This window comes from Drosophila suzukii, chromosome 2L (assembly GCF_043229965.1).
Source record: "Drosophila suzukii chromosome 2L, CBGP_Dsuzu_IsoJpt1.0, whole genome shotgun sequence".
In the NCBI taxonomy this organism is placed as follows: Eukaryota; Metazoa; Arthropoda; class Insecta; order Diptera; family Drosophilidae; genus Drosophila; species Drosophila suzukii.
Window position 1 is genome coordinate 11,340,134 of NC_092080.1, and position 16,163 is coordinate 11,356,296.

A 16,163-nucleotide genomic window follows, 5' to 3' on the forward strand; every position below is an offset into this window, starting at 1 on the left:
AATTTTGTAATGCCCATTAAGTTTTATGCGTAGACAGGCAAAATTTACGTCCAATACAAGCTATGGGAAATTATATCGTAAAGTGAATGTTAAGCTTTCGTTTTCTATAGCCTAATAAAAGTCAAGCAGAGTGAAACTTGTTGACTGCCAAGTTTGGCCTCCTTAAGCGCATAACAATTGGTTAAATAATATTGAGAATTTGGTTAGATGATAGTCAATAATAAATAACGTAAATTAAGTTTTCAAGAAGCCTTTGTTGATAAAAATTAGTAAGTTAACATTCATCAGAGGTCAATATAGAAGAAGTAACGCTTCACAACTTCACAACTTAACGCAACTTTATTTCAAAACCATATCCTTTAAAGAAACTAAGAACATTAAAAAGGTCATTATCTCACACCACCATCGCAATATATTATTTATTTTATAGCAGTCCTTTATCATTAACGTTAAAATATTTTATTTTCTGTGTGTACCAAACTTGTTTCAAAGTATATATCAAGTTGCCGCCACCATTAATAATATTTCTTCTCTCCCTTGGCTGTGCTTTAAAATTAATGATGCATTTTATTGGCTGGGCCAGAGAACGTGGCAACTTTAATCATAAATTGGAGTGGTTTGGTGGTTCCAGTCATTTCACTAATTATGCCCAGAACAAAATTATTGTTTGCCCTCCAGTTGGGGGGTCTCTTTGGCCAGGATGTGGAGCCGAAATTCCGCCCAAAATCTCTCCACATGACGCATGACCAAAATTTATTAGCTGCTTATGGATTAGAAATGCATAGTGTATGTTTGAATATTTGTGGGGGGTGTACGCAAATGTGTTGAAGACTTGGTAATCTGAAAACACTCCGATGGCCGGAAGCAACAGGAAGCCAGACCAGGCCCCCAAAGTCAAGCAGTGCAGGCCGAAATGAAATTGTTCAATAATTGAGTTAGCCGAGGAAATTCCCCAATAGACCTCGGGCCCCTTTAAAGCCATCGAGTCGGAATGGTGCAAATGGCCGTATATCAATCGATTTACAACTGATTTAAGGCTCCTGTCCTGCGTTGTGTTGGCTAACAAAAAACAGCTTGAGTGCCAGGCAGCCAGTAAGCAGTCATAAATTATGCAGCGACACAGAGTCAAAGGACAACAGCCCAGGACACGGCTCCTAACCGGCAGGGAAATGCAGTTGCGGAGTCAAGTTGTCCTTTTTCTAGGACCTCCCCCCCACCCATCACACTCTATTAACTCCTCTTGGAGAACTCAAAATGGCTGAGCAGTTAATAAGAACAACTTGTGCGGGTAGCCGGAGGAGCAGGAAAAGGAGCAGTTTGCAGTGCAGCAGTTGCAAATTATGACAAAGTAGTAAAAAAGAGCCCTGGCTGAACGGGTTGAATGTGCCCCATGGCGGTGCAAAGGAGGCCCCAGAGAGGCGCTAACTTGTAGAGGTATACATAGACATACTGCCAGGATACTATGTAGTTTCAATTAGAAAAACTGTGGCTTGCATGGCCCAGCCATATGGAAATAGCATTTGAAAGAAAACTAGTTTCAGCCATTTTTTCACTACTGAGTGCCTTAATTATACCAAATTATGTTGTTCTGTTATTATTTATTTATGTATGATTTCATTTTTTAAAGATTATCTGGCTTACAGAAATGAAATGTATTAACAAAATGCAAAAAAACCCTATACTATATTAAAGTACACACATTTTTTGTAAATTCAAAAGCCCTTAAAGCTTATTACTCTAATCCTATAAAAGCCTATTTAAAACTCCATTAAGTTTACATGAAATATAATTATAATCAATAATTTGAGTTAATCGGATTACTGCTTTTGAGTGTGAATAAAAAAGGGATGCTGAGAATATTTGAGCTTGTGATTGCTATTACAATATAATGAAAAAGAATTAATAGGGAAATCATATTTCCTGACTTACAGTTAAACACTTCTGAAACTTTCTACCCCCACTTAATCCCTCCAAAATTTTGAGACAGCACAACATTTCCATTATCTTTTTGGCCACATTTGGTTCTTCAACAAGTTACAAAACTTGGCATCCCAGTCACAATAACTTTATGCAGTAACAAAACTGTGTTGCCCTGGAAAACTATATAAAAGAGTGAAAACAAGCAAAACTGGGGAAAGCCCAACAGGTTAAGGAAAAGCAGACGCCAATGTTAATTACAAAATGTCCCCGCAGTTATGACAATTTACAGAGCCACCCTTTATCCCTTACTGCTGTTCAGGGACATTAACTTGGTCTTCTGCTGCAGACGGCAAATTTGACAAACGGGTAAGGAAAACAACAAGAATTAAAAACCTAATGAAGTTTACAGTTTGCTCTGCAGAAATTTAATTAGATTAAATAAACTTTCGAGCAGAACAACCGCCAAGAAAAAACTTTCCGACAAAGTTCAGATCATTTGTCAGCCACAGTTATTGCCGCAAGAATTGCCAAAAATAAGCAAAAAACACAAACGAATTCCTTTGCCTTTGAAAATTCAAACAAAAATCAATAAATGAGACGGAAGTCAGACAAAACCAAAAATACAAGCACCACAAACAAGTGAAAACGAAATGCGGCCGTAACAACAATAAAAATTGATGGTTATCCCTAAAAGAAGTGAGACAATCAGCTATAAAAACAAAGTCTATAAAGCCAAAGAATTTAAAAGGCCAAAAAAAGAAATACATTGATAAAATAATAAAAACAGCTTCTTAAGCAAAACATATTTTGTTGAATTTGGCAACCAAAAACCTCTGTCAATGATTAAAGAGTGGAGAAAATATGGAGGAAAGTTAAATAACATCATGGAAACTCAAAAGATAACACGTATGCCTCCCTCTATGTGTACATCTTAACCATCCTACATTTTTTGTCGACAAGTAATTGTAGCTTTGCGTACTTTTTAGGCCGCAGAAGCGCGTGCAAATACCATGCTTGATATGAAATGGGAGGGCGTTTAGCCAAATCCGGCAAGGACTTAGCACGGCTGTTAGGTGTATCAAGCTGCTACTCGGAAATATCAGGCAGATGAAGATTGGAATTCCGGGGGAACTTGGGGTGGAGCCAAGGAGCAAAGTTGCCAGCTCGGCAGTTTAAACTTGCCAAGAAGCAAAAGGGCCATCTGCGATTTTTAATTCAAGAGAAAGGTAGCTAGAAATGGGTCAGAGACGAAGGTGTAATGCTCTTCCAGGTGAAGAAATACATATAAGGAGTAAGCTATAGAGATATCTTAAAATATATTAATACAAGAACCAAGAGGTTTTTAATAAAAATATAAAAGAAAAAAATATATGTCTCGCTTTTTTTGCATCCCACTTTAATAGATGATATATTTTGCCAACAAACTAAACGAAAGTGTTTTAAAGAGTATCGAAACAGGTGTACAAACCATACCACTAATAAAGCAGAATAACCATAAAAGCACAAGGCTCCAAAATCATTTTTTTTGGGGTTACATTTTCAAAAAAAAGGCAAAAATGGCCTGAAATTCAAATAGAAAAGAAAACACTTGAAATTGAAGTGCTGACGAACAAGGATGCTAAAATGCGAGCCCAATGTTACCCCACTTGTTTACGCTTGTAGTGTTTTGATTGAATTTTTTTCCAGGGGCGGAAAAGAGCAAATGGGGAAGAAAAGCAACAATCTGCCGAAAGAACAAAATTATAAAAACTCGGCAGACGGAGAAAATAGTATACAAAAAAAAAATATAAAATCCGGAATGTAGCGATACGAATTCAAGTTTGGCCGTTGTCCATCGGCAGGTGGACAAGTGGGCTTATCCACCCGCTCCTCCAAAAAACTCCTTCCATGGGAATGTGAATGTGCAGTGGGAAAATCCGAAATCAAAATGCGCGCAAAAATGGAGGCCAAATGGGGTTACAAAAACACAAACGCTGTCAATTCCCATGAGTGCCATGGTATCAGGCTTTTTAACAGTGGGACTAGACTTATAATTACCTGAAAATTTAAAGAAACAAAATTCCATGACATTGTATACACAATTTATTAAAGTCTAGAATATGTATAATATTCATTATTTTTAATACTCACTAGCTTAACTAATGTATTGTTTAGAAAATTAATATATTTTAAACATGTGCCATCCCAAGACAAAGCACTTTAAAGATGGCTACAAATTAAGAAGTTTTTTTTTCTCAATGGACTATTATATAGTTCTTTCAATTAAATTCAATAAACCTAATAACACAGAATATATTCCACCGTTCACCTAAGGCCGTGGGGAATATTGCGAGGAGCAGCACTCGTTTCAAATGACAGCGGTTGAAATTGAAGTTGGCAAACGATTTTTCGAGGGTGGATTTTAAAATGCAAACATACTCGATACAGGGACATGGCAAAACAAGGGTAGCCACAGGTCCTGGGTCCTTGGTCCTTGGTCCTTGGTCCTGGGGTCTCGATGAGTCGGCGACCCGTGGCATAGCTTTACATGCCGCCAATACCTCTACCACCGGAATCCCAACACGTGTCCTGCCTTTTGGCCTGTGTCCTGGGCAGCTGCCAATGCCACGGCTTGCCTCAATTTATGTTTATCCTGCTTTTGGCCCAGGCCAAAAATCAAAACAGCCAAGAAACCCAAACAAAGACGTAGAACTTATCTCGAGGCAGTTAAATCAAGAACGTTTTTCCCATCGCGTGCCAATGAAAACGGGCAAATCCTGTGGATGGGGCTAATAACCAAAGCTAAACAATAGCGGAAATAATTTTATTATACTTGGCATGCTATTTGCATTAACAAGCAGACCATAAAAGTCTCCTGAGCAACGGATGAACGCACTTTCTGTTCCACTCTCTGGTGGCCTTAATATTAATGTCACTCAAAGTGCTAATGGGAAAAAAGGTCAGGAATGTTTTTCGTTTTCCCAGCCAAGCAGAAAATTATGGTAAGTGATGAGAAAATCTGGGCACAATTTTTAAAGATCATAAGATGGTTAACCGGCTGAGTACCTTTTCTCATTAAAATACAAAGTAGCCATCTAACCAATTCATATGAATTTTTCATCATCTATTTAACTAATTTACAATTTGTCTAGACTTTAAGAAGCAATTCAAGTAAATAGCCTCTGTTCATATGGCTCGAATTTCAATTCCTCTCATATTTTATTCAAGTACAGTAAGTGGAAAGAAAAAGAAGCCAAGCTAAGCAGAGTATTCTGTAAAATGAAAATGGATTTATGCGTCTTTTGATAACTAATTCCCTTTGGGCAGCTGTCAACAAGCAGATAAACTGCTAGGCAACCCAAAAAAGAAAAAAAAATACCGAAAATGTAACCAAACTCATGTAAAGCCGAGAATAGGATGCTGCCAAGAGAGGGGGTATCCTTAAAGGACTTTCAGCGATATTGCGCCAGAAAACTGTGACTCATATTAGTTTGGGATTAAATGAAAAGAAAGAATTTTTGGCATTGCCTTCTTTGACACATGACCACCCTCTTTCCCACTGACAGAGTTAAACGCCTGTCAAATGTGTTCGAAAAAATGGGCGAAAACAATTTGAGGCAATCAGATGGCAGGAGTACGTGACAAGAGATGTTCCCTCACTCCCTATACACTTTCAGAAATTAGATTATAAATCTATTTATTTATAGAATTTGTTATTGAAAAGGAACAAAAAGGATATGTTGATAATAAGTAATATAATAATAGGTAATATAAGTAAAAAGTAATATGATAATAAGTAATATAATATGCTAACCAACTAAATTTACCTATCATATTTATAATTTTACTAGTGTACTAGTTAGGAGAACTCTGAACTTGAGTAGTGGAAAATGCAAACATCTGCTGCCCAATGGCCCCACCCGAGACCCAAGCGGAGAACTCCAAGGATTCCGGGGGATGCTGGTCGAGTGTCAATGACCTGCAGCTCCTTTGGCTGAATGCTAACGAGGACGTGCGGCAAGTGTAGTGGAAAATGAGCTAATTTGTGCTGCGTTTCTTTTGGCCAACTCCATCGGCCACGTGTGGCCCCCAAGAAGAAGTCAAGAAATTCAATTGTGCACATAAATCATGCCCGAGACGAACATGCAGGACATCAGACAGGATGAACACGCAATCAGCTGTTTGTCACAAAGCATATCGGGTGAATGCGGATGTATTTGAGGAGTGAGTGGGCGGCAGTTGGGGATCCACGTGTGTTCGGGGGGCATGTCAATCAAGCCACAAGCAACCAAGCGCACCCACAACCTTGGCTGCACCACCACCACCACCCACCCACACCCACTGAACTCCCAGAAGGGGGTGATCTGAAGAGAAGGAACCCACATCGCACCAGTCTCGAAATCATGCTGTGGGTGTCAAGTTCAAGTTTTTCCCAGAAACGACCGTTATTGTACCCTAAAACTAATTGAAATGCTTAAAAATCCATTACTTAAAAAATATATTTCTGTATCCCTAAGATGCTCTAATAAACCTTTACAAAGTTTTTTGGAAATCCATTTCTTAAAAAATTTATTTATATATCCCTAAGATGCTCAAATAAACCTTTAAACATTTTTTTGGTATTACTGACACACAATATGGGCAATATAATATTACTAATATACATTAATATTTCAGTTACCTACTTTAGTTTACTAAAAGATATTAAAAGAAGCTAACTTAATGGAGAAGATATCTTATCTAAGAAACGAAAAATGAAGGATTTATATTTTTACCAAGCAATAAGTTCACAAAACTCTTGAATATTTGTAAATTATAAAAACTAGCTTTGCCAGGAAGTAACATAAATATTTGGTTGACCTAAGAGTCACTACAAAAAAATTATATTTTGGGGGTATAAATTTATATAAATTATGGATAGTTTAACAAGATTTAGGGACCAAGAAATACCCAGATAATATTCGATTGGAATTCCTTGAAAACAGAACTGCTGTTAACCAAATAACTTTTTCTTAGAGGGTACCATAAAAGGCAGACTCAATAGAAGCGATTTCATCGATGGCTCTCCATAGCGTAGGCGATAATTTATTTAACAATGTGTGGCATGCGTTCTTCTGGGGAGCCCAAGTCGAAGCCATTGTCCATTGAAATGTAAACGGTTTGGGATGTGTTTCATACCGGCCAGCTGTGAGCTTGGCTGGTTGGGAAACATTTGTTGCCCCGGGGCTAGAACAAAGGAGAGAATCGTTTTTATCTGCCACAGCATTCACTCCTTTATTTGCCAAGTGCAAATTGCAAAATGATATTAGGGGGTGGATTGCTAGCTGCAACAAGGGGGTTGCCCCCCCCTCCCCTTTCGGAAAAAGTGGCAGAATCAGAAGGGGCAGGATGAAAGTGGAAAGTGGAAAGTGCGTCCGGGCTCGGATTCCGCACCAGTCAGGCCGAGCAGCTCGTCCGTAATGAGCACGAACAAAATTAATGTGATTTGTGTCGAAGGGTGCAACGACTGTATTATCGAGCAGGAATACAGGATAATACGGGACGTCAGGCAGCCCAATGATGCTGGTATTGTGGCTGGCAGCAGATTTCTATTTGCACTTGTAATTGGCGCGTTGGTCCGGGGAGCAATCCCAATCCGTAATCCCTAACACTCCCCCCGATGTTTCGCTGCACAGTCATCGACTTTAATGAATAATTGAGCACACAATTCCCCAAAAAAATAAAAGTGAAAAATGTTTGATACGTGAAAATTTCCGCATTTTATTGCCCTGTTCGTATGTGGGTTGGCAGCCGGGGCCCCTTTTTATCAAATTCAATCAATCTTCCGGGTTTTTTAAATAAATATTTTATCACAAACATTTATTTTAAAATACTGTCCATAAATTGGAATTTATATTGATTTCTCTACGGCTTCTGGTTTGTTATTTCAGATCCGTTATTGAATTGTTCACCAAAATAAATTGGACAGGAAAACAAATATTTCTGTTTAATAAAAGAGAGGAAAATGATTATTTTTTAGACCACTTAAATGTATAACAAGAATTTATCACAATCAAAAAACATATATAATGACGACAATTTATAATTCATACTTTCCCTCGAGCTGCCTTTATCATCTTCCATTTATAACCTACACATAATGAAGATGATAAATACATTATTGAAATGACCACAGCACTTGACCGTAACAACTTGTCCAAAACAAAATGCATTATAATGATTTATGGCCGTGAATCCCTGACCAAAAAATCAACCCTCTAGACAAATTAACAAGGATATATGATGATGATGATGCTTCGCTTCAAGCCACACACCCACCCAAAAAACAAAGGCTGTCAAAGCCACAAAGAGACACTCGACCCAAGCAGATGCCCGAAGGTGTTTTCCCGACCAAGTTTAAACAAAAATTAAAACACCTACCCTCCCCCATTCGATGTCCACGACCTCTCAGTCCCTTTTCCCTGTCTGAACTTGAAGCTAATCAAAAATGTTACACAAAAGAGCGAAAGGAAGGAAAAGGAAATACGGTTTTGGCTTCGCTTACGACGAACTTCTTTTACACTTCATTTTGTAGTATCATATTGATTTAAGATTTCAGTCTTATATTAAAAAAATATATGTTAATGTATTATTTATTTGATAAACTTGAGTTAAATATAATATGTATGTATTGTAATAAAATATAAATAATATACTACTATAATGCACTATACTATACTATACTATACTATACTATGTTATACTATACCAGCTAAAAATAAAATAATAAATGCAAATTTCCCAGACACCTGAAATTCAAAATCGCCTTCCTAACATAAAAAATCACTTCCAACAATTTTGTCTTAATTTATTTAATATTTTTAATGTAACTTATTATTTAATTATCTATAGTTTTCTTTGGCTTATTATATCATATTTGATCTATCACTAGCCGGATATCTTAGTTATGCTACCCTATAGAAAGCTGAAATTACAAAAAACTTGTGTTAAGCGAAAGTGCAAAAGTTTTTCAAGGAGTTTTTTCTGCTCAGCCAACAACCACCGAAAAAAACCATAAAAAATGCTACGATGCATACTTTCTTCTTGTAGTGGCAAGCAAGCCAAACATTGTTGCTATGATTAGCATTTTATCAGCAGATCCTTTGGCTCATCATGCCGTGTCTTAGGACAAACACTTGGCCATCTTTATGGTAATTTAGTTTTTGCCAAGATGCGGCAACAGCTGACAGTGTTAAAGGAATGTTTCGCCCTCCCAAATACGGGGAAACCACCCAGCTCACTCCCTTAAAGTCGACTACTGGTAGGCAAGTAGTACTTGCCACATGAGGAAGCTGCGTGTCACATAATCAAAATTGAGGCAAACACTACCTGCAGGGTGCTTTTTATGTTTTTATGTGCGGATCCCATTAATTTATTGCCAGAGACATTGAGACACCTCCAGCCGAACAAAAGGCGACATTATTATTTCATTATTATGCCAAACGCATCAGGATCCCGCTCCCCATCTCCCCAATGCACGTGGGCAGGCTCATATTACGTACAGTGTGGATTCCAAGGAGGATGGAATTGGGACCGGGGAAAGGAGGAGGCTTTTTTCAGAGGTGGCAGATGATTCATGAGATGGCAAATTTTTTGACGCCCGCCACATAAATAAAACAGGCAGCCCGGGGAGCTCAGACATATGTTTGGATAGTCATAGTCCCCGGGTCAAAGGGCCCGGGTCAGAGGCTGTAATATTTACTCGTAAATATTTTTATAGGCACTAAGGTTTCCGCACCGGATGAACAAAGCGCGAAGAGTCCACACAGGCAGGTGCTCTATAGAGTTAAATTAAATATTTGTGCCGGGCCTGAAAACCTTTTTCTCTTTATTTAAGAAATTGTGGCAAAATCACGAACCAATTTTTCGGCAACGCTTTTGCTATACAACTTTTAATTAATTAAGTTCTCGCCCTTGATTTTTGTATCTGACTTAATTGGTACAAGCACAGTGTACCCTGTATTCGTATATATAAAGTTAATTCTAATCAAAAAAGCACATTCGATAAGGAAGTACATATATTTTTCTCAAAATGATGTGCCTTTGCCAAGGACTTCTATCTTTTTTTAATTCAGGATTATAAACGACTGTAAAAAATACCATTAAATTTCTAAAAAAAAACGCAATCAAAAAATTGTATCCTCCAAACTATTTCATGAGCTAACTTATCCAGCTTTAAAATATGTCCAACACATTTCCAATTTGCCAGAATAAACAGTGTTAAATACCTTCCCAAACAAACACTGATACTAACTAATATGTTTACAAATAATTAAAAAAATTCTTGGAAAAGCTTTTCTACTTTCTTTCCAAATTATCTTAAAAATCTATAAGTTACATAAAGCTTTCTTTTTGCAAACCTGATAGGTTGATGAAGTCCTATAATAAATAAATCGAATTATTGGCAGCCTAAAAACCCTTTCCCTATATGGATAAAAGTTCGTTATTCCAATTGACTGGTTTATTTTCTGCGCTCCCAATTTTTCCAATACATTTCCAATTTGCCAGAATCAACAATGTTAAATACCTTCCCAAACAAACACTTCACAACCCACCTTTTTTCGCAACGAACTTCGACTCCTGCTGCTAATCCTTTTGTGCGTGCGCGTGTGTGTAAACCATTTAGCGCCAATTAAAACATAATTGCGGCATTCGCGGATTGCGATCGGGGCCCTAAATCATTCTCGGGCCGTTTTCGTTACCCATTTTGGCAGGACGAAAATTACGGCACATAAACGTTGAGAAACCACAACAAAATGGCAAAAAGCGCGGGCGGGAACACTCGAAAACACTCGGGCGCCACTCACCGTTTAATGGCTTCAATTCAATCTGAGGCTCACTTTAATCTTATTGCACTTGGAGCGTTGATTAAAAACACAAAACCACCGTTGTCACCCACACGGGCAAACATTTCATTTTTAAGGACGTAATTCCGACGAGGAATTTTGGCAGGAAACTCGAGCGCAGAAACCACCCGCTAAAACCACCACACTGCGCCGGCTAAGAGCAATAACTGTTATTCCTACGAGCTCCTTTTTGGAGTTCCACCCGGGATGGTGAGTTCTAATCAGCTGATTTTGGGGTAGAACCCAGAACCGGACATGGGGGTGGAAAACGTTTGAATATGCCGGGCTTTTTACTGGTGTACAGAGAAATTTCTATGTCAAAAATAGTGAAATTTAATACATTGAGCTGTTTTATAGACTTTTAAAATTTGGAATTAGCTCCACTTCCAGAGCGTATCCTTGCAGGATATATCAGTAGACCATCTTGTGTGATAACGCCCAACGACCAAGTTCAAAAATGTTAGTCATTGCATGAACCGCCTTCCCAAGACAAGAACCAATATATTTAGAAATTTCTAATGCTTACTCCAAATTTTTACTCATATGCTCTATTTATATTTAAATATTATTATATCCAAAACAAAATTGTTTTAAAATTAAGAAAAAGCCCATGTGATATTGTCATCATTACGTTTTCCATCTCTATAACGTTGTGACTTAATGTATGCAAGTATTTTTCGTCACGCCCCAAACGGTCACACTTCGCGTCACACATTTCTTAAGTCGCATCGAATTATTTCGCCCCGCATTGTTTAGCAAATTTGCAGATTTTATCATAATGCCAGCGGTTGTGCGTATAAAGCGGCGGATCGACGAGGAGCCCCACACCGCATTTGTGCTAAATGGCAAGCGGCGACGCCTCCACAACGATGAGAATTCTCTGGAGGATTCGGGCGCGGTGGCGGGAGCATCGGCATCAGACAAAGACGAGCTGACCACCGTGCTCAAGTTTGCCGGCACGCTGGAAAAGCAGGTGAGAAATGTGTTTCCGGATCCTTTGACATTAGAAAAACCAATAGAAACATTAACCACTTGACCTAAATATTTTATTGGTTCCATTTTCTTCCAACCAAACTCTACTGACATTCCCTATACTGCTATACAAATGTTTCGGAGGTCGATGTCCTTATATATAAGATTTCAAATGGGAGAGAAGTAACGATCTTAAAATAATACCCCATTTTAAAAATATTCAAATTTTTAGACTTGACAGCATGTAACCATAGTTTAACCATTTTAAAAATACCCCGGTATTCGTTTCGGTGTTCGTTTAAAATAAATTAATAAATTATCTTTACAAAAATAAATATCTAAAAAAAAACTTTGCCATATCTTAAATATAAAATCCAATTCGATATAATAACAATGAACCTAAAACCAAGCGCACCAAAAATGATAAATACAAAGTTCTTAAAACTCTTATCGCAAAAGTATGGGGATATAGTCAGCTGCACTCGTACGATTTTATCAAAAGAAGGTCATAAGCGTAGTTAGATCGTTGAGTTTTATTTATATGAAAGTCGTAACTGGTCATTGAAAACGAGTAGCTCAAATAAATCTTTAATATTATATATCTCAATGAAATTTAATTGCTTGAAACCTCTTAAGAATTTGTTTTTCTTTTAAACAGACGTAATATTCCTTTCCTAACTGTTGTTGTTAATATCTTCCCCTAGGACGACAGTGCCACCCGTCAATTTGCGGCTGCCAGACTAAACAAAACCACGGCCCGTGAGTTGGTGCAGCAGCAGCGATCCAACGATGCGGCCATTGCCAGTGCCCTAAGGCGAGATCGTCAGCGTCAGGAGGCGCAGCAAAATGCCCGTGAGCAACGTTTCCGGGTGGTAAACTGTCTGCGCAGTACACTCGAGGATAATCTCACCGAAACGGAGTCCCCGGAGAACCAAAACCTGGAGACCAGGAGCCAAATTACCATTGTGGACATTGAATCGCAACAACAGCAACCACAGTCGGGCGCAGAGAATCCAGCAACTCTCGATCAACAAAACGATATAGAGCACAACCATGATCAGCAACAGCCCGCTGATTCCGATGTGGGTTATGTTTACGATCTATATGTTCCCGAGAATGAGATGCAGGCCGCCTATGTTGATATGATGGACGACAACTATTTAAGGTTTGTCATACATATTGAGCCGCAGAAAACGTTGAGCCTTACCAATTACTATATGTAACCGAATACTATATATATACTTATGGCATATATGTAAGCGGTGTGTCTGTGTGTCGGTGCTAGCGTATATATGTGTGGGTGAGTGTGTGTCTGTATTCGTAGTCCTCGGGCCAAGTCTCATATTTACATATTACCTTTTACCATTTAGACATAGTTGCAATCACTGTTTATAGCTCAATAATTCGATTCGTTCTCCATAAGGTTGTATTATCCGTTTAATTACTACAACAACTGCTACTGGTAAACATGAGAATAACAAAAAGAAGATAAAGAGAGAGAGAGAGAGACAAAGCCCGGGCAATAAAGAAGTGTGATGACACCCAACACCCCACCCACGACAATAAAAAAGGACTGCAACTGGCAACTCGCATCACGTATAGTTCATTATCAGCATCTGACAAATGCCTAAAAAACTAGCGATTGAAAGGATTGTCATGAGATTATCATGCACGATCTGAAAATTATTGTTGCTGAAAACAGTTTCTAAATAGAAATTATAAAAACGAACTTTTAAAGCTGTTAACAAAATTGTGTTTGTGAGATTCCGTATAATTTTAATATAATGTTATTTAATATTCCAATATAATAATATGTTATGATGAAAATATACTTTAAATAATGTATCATAAATATGTAAAGTTTTCATAATTCCCTCTTGCCAAAGTCTTTAAATAAATATTTTTAAGTTTTTTACTAAATACGAATTGCTTCGGGATCCTGTTGTTATCACGCACAATTAGTGCATTCTTTCGATAGAATTTTAGGCAAATGTCTCATTACCATAAGTTTTTAGATTTAATTAGCTTATAGATTAGTTTAATTAAGCTTGACAAGCACACACACACACACACACACCGCATATTCTAAAACTGTTTTTACTGAGTATTTATCATATAGTTTTCGCCAGTTGTCAGTTGCCTTTTTCGTTATTTTTTGCATTCCGAAATAAACAGAAAACAATAGTGCTGAAGTCTAATTAAGCGCATAGTTTTAGCTAAGTTTTGCTTTATTTTTTGTTGGGGTCTAGCGTTGCCCGAAATCGAAAATAAACTGAATAAAGAAATCGACATAAATACATGACAAACTTTGCTGTGTTTCAATTTCAAAGTGCTTCGCTTAATGAAAGCTCCAAAATAAACGTATTCATTATTTCGCCTAATCCACAGAGTGATTCCAGTGGGTGAGATCGTGCTAGAGGATTGCTACAACGATCAGGATGAGGACTACGACTCGGAGGACTCGAACCAGGAGAACTACTTTACAAATGATTACCCGGACGATGAGGAAGCGGGCGGCATGGGATCTGATGAGGAACTGTGCCGACAAATGAACAAGTTTATGCTCGGTAAGGTCTTCTAAAGATACCTTTGTTGAATACGATTTTGAATGGTTTTCAACTTTCAGATGACGACGAGGATGAGTTTGCCAGCACCAGCGATGATGATGACTATGCCACCTACAGAGACCCCTATGTTCATACGATTGACGCTGAAGAAGACTCATTTGTGGACGACGTGGACTTTTATAATGTTGATCGTGAAAGGGGCAGCGCCTATGAACGCTATAAGCGTAGGATCCTAAAAGAGCTGGAGGAGCAGGAAGGTGATGAGGATGATGATGATGACTCATTTGCTAGTGCTGATGATAAATGAGTGGTGGAAAGTCAACTCATTCTTGCAGGCTTTAAGTAAAGAAAGTTATATCTTAGCTCTTAAAAACAAAATAAAAGTAAATTAGAATAGGATAACAATAAAACTGTCGGCTATATTTTTGTGGCTATCAAAGTTACAGTGAAGTGCATTTTTTTATTAATTAAACTAATTTTATTAACTAAAATCTTAATTTTAGTATTTTTAAGTTTATATATTTATCATCTAAACTTCTTGGCGTCTTTTGATTTCTCGGTTTTGATGTGTTGAATTTGAGGTTTTGGTGCACAGCCTTCCATATAAAGTCGTAGGGTCTCCTCGTCCATCTTCTCGTTTTCCTTAGGAGGCTTATAGTCTAACACATGATCGACCCTCAGTGTTCTATCCATTATTTTGATGCCGTTTAGATTGTCGACGGCCAGAACTGTAGATCTTTGGTCCTCGTAGCACAGAAAACAGAAGCCCTGAGGTTAAATAGTATTATAAATAGTATCCCTAACTAAATTATCAAGAAATTACCTTGGACTTTCCAGTTTTTGAGTCCCGTATCAGATTGATGTTGACCACTTCGCCATACTGGGAAAACACGCAGATTATATCGCCCTCCGAAAGGGTATAGGGAAATCCTGCCACGAAAATCCAGGCCGAGTCCCTGTACATATCGTGCCAGCTCTTCTTTCCACCATGTTGCAATTCATGTTCGCTTAATTTAAGCACATTTTTCATATTTGTTAGGGGATTCATTTTGAAATTGGTTTAATTTTTTTGTTTTGTTTATGCTCTGGTGGTAATATGACAGCTTATAGTTATTTTATAAATACCATAACTTTTTTTTATGGGTTTATATTACTGTAATCGATAGTTTGAGCATTTCTTATTGAATTGTTTTCAGAAAAAAGAAAACATTATATCTTCTTTAAATGGCACATCAAAGATATTTTTTACAATTATATTTATGAAGGAAAATGTATACAATTAAAAACATTAATCTATAAAGTATCGTTATATCATATTCTATCGTTATATCAGGGCCACACTAACTATCGCCCCGAAACCAACTTCGTTCGTTCAGTCCACCTCCAGCCGCACATTTGTTGACTTGTCGTCGCGTAGGGATGCAAAAACATCGATAGTGAGTACATCGATGTTTTCAACATCGATGTTTGTAAGCATCGATATATCGCTAAAACATCGAAATTTCGCGAAAACATCGAAATTTTGCTAAAACCTCGAAATTTCGCTAAAAACATCGAAATTTTCTTCAATTTATGAATATATACCATAAAACCCTCCAAATATTAATTAAAATATTGTTTTTATGAAACTTATTATAAACTTATATTTATTCAAACAAAACAACAACAATATTTTCAGAAACAAATAAAAAAGCATAATCTTAATACATATTTTAACGAAATCATAAAGAAAAATGGAATCACATTATTTCAGTTCATGTTTTACCTGTATCAAACTGTAACAATACTTAATAAAATGGAAAAATGTGCACTTTTTCCCAATTTACGTACCACTTGCTTT

General features: G+C 37.4%; 2 protein-coding genes across 5 annotated transcripts; one reads left to right on the top strand and one right to left on the bottom strand.

Annotated features, from left to right (window-relative positions):
- The first annotated feature begins 11,469 nt into the window (after positions 1-11,469).
- fs(2)ltoPP43 (female sterile (2) ltoPP43) lies at positions 11,470-14,745 on the top strand. Of its 4 annotated transcripts, XM_017090318.4 has the most exons (4): positions 11,470-11,757; positions 12,461-12,921; positions 14,145-14,323; positions 14,383-14,745. In XM_017090318.4, exons 1-4 carry the CDS (start codon positions 11,563-11,565, stop codon positions 14,628-14,630), a joined length of 1,083 nt encoding a protein of 360 aa, XP_016945807.3. In that variant the 5' UTR covers positions 11,470-11,562; the 3' UTR covers positions 14,631-14,745. The 4 variants fall into 4 exon arrangements, 2 of the variants coding, with proteins under 2 accessions (XP_016945807.3, XP_016945808.2); XR_001768002.4 differs by lacking the exons at positions 14,145-14,323; positions 14,383-14,745 and adding an exon at positions 13,127-14,062 and having other exon boundaries at positions 11,471-11,757; positions 12,461-13,056; XR_005015057.3 differs by lacking the exons at positions 14,145-14,323; positions 14,383-14,745 and adding an exon at positions 13,180-14,062 and having other exon boundaries at positions 11,471-11,757; positions 12,461-13,056.
- On the bottom strand, positions 14,718-15,443 carry LOC108021552 (RNA-binding motif protein, X-linked 2). Its single transcript, XM_017090320.4, has 2 exons — positions 15,147-15,443; positions 14,718-15,091 (listed from the first exon to the last, which is right to left on the bottom strand). Exons 1-2 carry the CDS (start codon positions 15,369-15,371, stop codon positions 14,849-14,851), a joined length of 468 nt encoding a protein of 155 aa, XP_016945809.2. The 5' UTR covers positions 15,372-15,443; the 3' UTR covers positions 14,718-14,848.
- Between the last annotated feature and the right edge of the window lie 720 nt (positions 15,444-16,163).